The 5518-nt window shown below is 37.4% G+C and overlaps 1 protein-coding gene across 1 annotated transcript; it reads right to left on the bottom strand.

The window, feature by feature from the left end:
- Positions 1-1693: 1693 nt before the first annotated feature.
- Positions 1694-3386, bottom strand: LOC141173037 (forkhead box protein I1c-like). Its single transcript, XM_073657673.1, has 2 exons — positions 2801-3386; positions 1694-2247 (listed from the first exon to the last, which is right to left on the bottom strand). The coding sequence occupies exons 1-2, from the start codon at positions 3384-3386 to the stop codon at positions 1694-1696; spliced, it is 1140 nt and encodes a 379-aa protein (XP_073513774.1).
- Positions 3387-5518: the final 2132 nt, after the last annotated feature.

The following is a 5518-nucleotide window of genomic DNA, read 5'->3' on the forward strand; positions in this document are numbered from 1 at the left end:
AAGGGGGATGTGACATCCTGCATGGGGCATTATAAGGGAGGGGGGTGTAGCATCCTGCATGGAGCATTATAAGGGAAGGGGGGTGTGACATCCTGCATGGGGCATTATAAGGGAGGGGGTGTAAGATCCTGCATGGGGCATTATAAGGGAAGGGGGATGTGACATCCTGCATGGGGCATTATAAGGGAGGGGGGTGTAACATCCTGCATGGGGCATTATAAGAAAGGGGGGAATGTGACATCCTGCATCGGGCATTATAAGGGAGGGGGGATGTGACATCCTGCATGGGACATTATATATGGGGGATGTGACATCCTGCATGGGGCATTATATGGGGGGGATGTGACATCCTGCATGGGGCATTATAAAGGGGGGTGTGACATCCTGCATGGGGCATTATAAGGGAGGGGGGATGTGACATCCTGCATGGGCCATTATAAGGGAGGGTGATGTGACATCCTGCATGGGCCACTATTGGGGGGATGTGACATCCTGCATGGGGCATTATAAGGGAGGGGGGATGCGACATCCTGCATGGGGCATTATAAGGGGGGTGTAACATCCTGCATGGTGCATTATAAGGGAGGGTGGTGTAACATCCTGCATGGGGCATTAAAAGGGAGGGGGGATGTGACATCCTGCATGGGGCATTATAAGGGAGGGGGGAATGTGACATCCTGCATGGGGAATTATATCGGGGGGGTGAGTGACATCCTGCATGGGGCATTATAAGGCAGGCGGATGCTCCCCGGTCCTCACTAACACGGTTCGCTGATTGGTCACGGCCTTCGGCTGCGACCAATCAGCAATATCAGCGCCAAATTTAAACACCGCTCTGCTGGTTGCTCCCGGCCACCCGCGGCGACCAATGTGCGAATGTGGCGCCAAATTTAAACACGGTCTCCAGCCAATTGGCGGCAGATTTAAAATAAGTACGCCACCGTCGGTAGACATATTCTAGAATACCCGATGCGTTAGAATCGGGCCACCATCTAGTGTATATATATATATATATATATATATATATATATGCAGCAGTTAGTTAAGAAAGATATGAGAGATAATTAGATATGAAATACAAACATTGATAGATGTGAAATAGACTGATTATACGACATTGATAAATATATTTGATATAGATGGAGAGATAAGATATATGGGTATATAGCTACAAGATAAATAGATTGCAAAAGATATAGAAATCCTTATAACAAAAGCACTTTTTCTTTTTTTCATGAAACCCCTTTTGTTTTCACTTATTTTTCTTTCCCGATCGGTAAGAAAATGTAATTCAAAAACAAATTTTTTATTACACGATTTATTGCAAAACTCATACAAACAGTCTCTTGGATAATAAAAGATAAAAATATCAAAATTGATAAATAAAACAGTAAAAAAGCCACCCGCTTCTCTCAAATTTACACATTGTGTAATATATTAAACTATGTACATGGCAGATAACTCTGCATTGTCATTTACCGTTAACGCTAAAAAAAAGTCCTATGGAAATTCTGAGATGTAAAACAGTGGCAGCCTATTGTGAATATAATGTGTTCTTTCTTGAAGACATCCCAGTAGATGTTTTCAAGTCCAATTTCCATATTGCGCATTTGCACTAGTTCCAAAAAAATATATATAAAAAACAAATATTTCCGCCAACAGCAGTCAACGTTACCTAACTTCTCTCCTGGGGCTACAATTTGGTGCCCGCTCTGGAGTATATGAAGCTGTCGACACTGAAATTGTTGTGAAAATGGCTATCGAATTGACTGCTTTGAAGGGAACCTGTGAAAGAATTGTAAGAGGGGCTTCTATTGAGGTGTATAGTATGCTGCAAATCTGCAAATGGATCCACTAAGGAAGCTGAGGTGCCATTGCTTAGTCCAGTGGCGTTCCTCTGGGAGAGTTCGTTGACCAGCCCCAGAGACACCTGCCTGTTCACTGAGCTGGAGTCCAAAGAGGATGTCATACTGCTTAAAAAGTTATTGACACAGGGAGTAGAGGTGATTTCTGTGGGAAATGTGCTATTCCTATCTTTTGAAGAGGCTTCCACCTCTGGGAATGATGGGGTCATCATGGATGGGTTATCACTAACTTTACTCCCTAGATCTTTGCCACCTTCTTCACCTTTTTCCAAGACAGCATCAGGCTTGTTGGATTCTGACCTGCGCTTTCTTCTCCGACAAAATTTCCCATTGTCAAACTTCTTCCCGCAGTTAGGATCCAAGGTCCAGTAATTGCCTTTGCCTAAACATTGTAAAAATAATAAAAATTATTATTTTTCAAATTTAATGAACTAGAAACAATAAATACATTTAAATATAACAACACTAAAGTATAGATTCTTAAAACAAACCTATGAAAATAAAGACATTTTTACTGTTTCACTAAGTGAAAAACATGATTGAAAAAAATTATGGGAAATTTCAAGTCATTTAGGGGAAAAATCTAAAGTATTTCAAAAGGTTTTTTTGTTAAAATAATTCTTCCTGTTTGAGGTTGGATGTAAAAGTCAATACACTTATGAAAAAATATGCTTTCTACCAAACTGTTAATTTTTATTTGTACTATTGCTCTATACTGGACTATACTTGGGCCACCTGAGGGTAAGAACTCTACGAATTGATTTGCAGATTGGAAGATATTTACAGATATTTTTAAGTGATTTAACTTATGATTTGACATTTTAAATGAAAAAAAAAAAAGAAATTAAAATACAAAACCAAGGGAGACTCGATGGAAAATACTAATACTATTGCGACTAAAAATATAATTAGGATAATTGTAGTCATATTATTACCTGGGTCATTCTCATCTCTTCGCATTTTCTTAAAACAGTCATTCAGAGACAAGTTGTGGCGAATAGAATTTTGCCATCCTACTTTACTCTTCTTATAAAATGGAAAATTGTCCTCCACATACTGGTATATTTGGCTCAGGGTTAGTTTCTTTTCCTGAGCATTTTGTATGGCCATAGCAATAAGAGCTGAGTAGGAATATGGAGGCCTCACAATCTTCAGAAGTTCCTCCTGAGAAGGTATGGATAACCAAGCAAAATCCGAACCACTGCAACGTGACGAATTTGGCAGGAATTGTCTATGGGATCCATAAGAAGGTGGCATATATGAGCTTGGGTTGTTTCCATGAAGATAGCTAGGCATATTGTTGACTCCTGGACAATTAAGCCATAAGCAAGAGTTGGCTGAAGGTGAATAGTTCCCAATTGCAATGTTGGCCACCCTTGGTGCTGAATATAAGTTCTGCTGGTGGTACATGCTGATGTTTTCGCTGTGTGCCGCCATCTCTGTTGCCTCCTGGGCACTTTTTGGATGAATCTGATGAAGGTTTGTAGATTCCTGATGAGCTGGAAGATGAATTGAGTTCATGCTCTTCTTCAGCACCTTCACAAATTAAAGTCTTTCTGAAAACAGATGCCTAATGGATTAGAAGTGCTGTCTTTATACTTCTCTGGAGTAGTGGTCCTCCCTGCCAGAGGCCAGTGATTGGTGTGTTTTCGTTTTATTTGTTCTTAACAACCAGTTGGACCGGTCGGTTGAAAAAGAACAATGTGTTTTTTTTTCTCCATTTATTATTCTACGGATCTGTCTGCAACTGCATTTCAAGACTTTTTTCCTAACAAATTAAAACTGAAATAAAAGTTAAAAAAACTTGATGCTGATAAAGGCAAGTTATTCACATGAACTATGCGAATCTCAAATACTTTTGACTACCTCTTACATTGATTATAGCATTTTAAAAGAAATTACGAAATGAAACATCCGTTAAGCAACTTAACTTCTTGAAATACTTTAAATACAAGTGAAAATAACTATAATTCTAATAATTAATTAGCAATAACAAATTAAAGAAATAAGTACAATAATATACAGTTTAAATAAAATAGCATAACAATAATTTGTCTCTAAAACGTAAGTTTTTCTTTTGTTAAGAATTAAATTGTTTAAAGAAATTGTTAAATTAATTAAATGTATAATAATAAGAATAGTATTGCGTGCATCATTGTGAATTCTTGCATTTCCTGCCCACTTTTCAGTTTACTTGTAATTTGCTTTTTTTCACATTTGCATCTATCATACAAAATGTAATCAACAATTGAAATAAAAAATTATTATTAAAAAAACATACGTTTTTATTCATGTCGCGCAAGATGCAAAATTATCAAATGTCTACTTTATGATATTGGCATTCCTGCTTTGATCCAATAAAATCTACTATATATATCTACTTGCTCATTAGTTGTTTATTATAATGTATATTATTTCTTGGACGACTAATCTATTATTAAACAATATATCATTAGTGTACACTATACTATGAGATACTCATCAGAATAATTTAATACTGACTTTTTTTATTTAAGACATTACGCTCTACAATATATGTCAGTTAGCTTATAATATATTGTGATTCATTTCTCCATTTTTTAAATTCTATTTTAGACAAAGATTTGCAGACCTTTTGAAAAAATGTTTCTTTGGAACTTGTATAAAGATGTGACCTTTAATTTTGATGCTGTACACACTACAGTTTTTCCAGCTTTGTCAGGTTTATGTTGCTCTTTATGGTCTTGTATAAAGCATTATTTTTGTCTGCAAAAACACCAGAACCAAGAAAGATTCAAGCCACCATTATAAGGCAACCACATTCTCTACTTCCATTTTTCATCAGAAGATTTGTGTTGTTTTAAGGAGAAGAGACAATGTGGGTGAGGGGGTTCCTTCTGCTAATGCTTCCACATTCCTTTGTGGGACATAAGAACTTGTGGCTTTCCCACTCATGTCTTTGAGTTTGTTCTCAATACCATTGTTTGCTAATGTAGATTTTATGTACAAGAAATTTTTGTAAAGGGAATGTTGCAAACCCAGGCTGGACCCAATCTCTAGAGGGGCCTATAGGATAATGTAATCTTGAACTCAATCAGTTTCTAATTACTAAAGTATAAAACTGTCCTCACAACCAAGGAAAAGTCCATTGTAACATAGTAACATAGTCTTCCTTCAACCTTAAAAACTAAGTCCATCCCGTTCAACCCATAGCCTAACATGTTGATCCAGAGAAAGGCAAAAAAAACATGTGGCAAATACTAAGCTCCACATTGGGGAAGAAAATTCCTTCCTGACTCCATACGGCAATCAGACTAGTTCCTTGGATCAACGCCCTATCAAGGAATCTAGTATATATAACCTGTAATATTATACTTTTCAAGAAAGGCATCCAGGCCCTTCTTAAATTTTAGTGAATCACTCATTACAACATCATGCGGCAGAGAGCTCCATAGTCTCACTGCTCTAACAGTAAAGAATCCCCATCTGTGATTATGATTAAACCTTCTTTCCTCCAGATGAAGAAGATGCCCCTTGTCCCTGTCTCAGGCCTCAGAGTAAAAAGATCAGTAGAAAGGTCTTTGTACTGTCCCCTCATATATTTGTATATAGTAATAAGATCACCCCTAAGTCTTCGTTTTTCCAAAGTAAAAACCCCAAGTGTAATAGCCTGT

The sequence above is a fragment of the Phyllobates terribilis genome, unplaced genomic scaffold (assembly GCF_046119375.1).
Source record: "Phyllobates terribilis strain yellow unplaced genomic scaffold, ASM4611937v1 Scaffold_1__5_contigs__length_1240528914, whole genome shotgun sequence".
Classification (NCBI taxonomy): Eukaryota; Metazoa; Chordata; class Amphibia; order Anura; family Dendrobatidae; genus Phyllobates; species Phyllobates terribilis.

Bases quoted from the DNA above. Each gene is read 5' to 3' on its own strand.
- LOC141173037 (XM_073657673.1), bottom strand. From the start codon at position 3,386: ATGAACTCAATTCATCTTCCAGCTCATCAGGAATCTACAAACCTTCAT. The intron at 2,248-2,800 runs GTAATAATATGA...TACAATGTTTAG, and splicing joins AAGAGATGAGAATGACCCAG to GCAAAGGCAATTACTGGACC.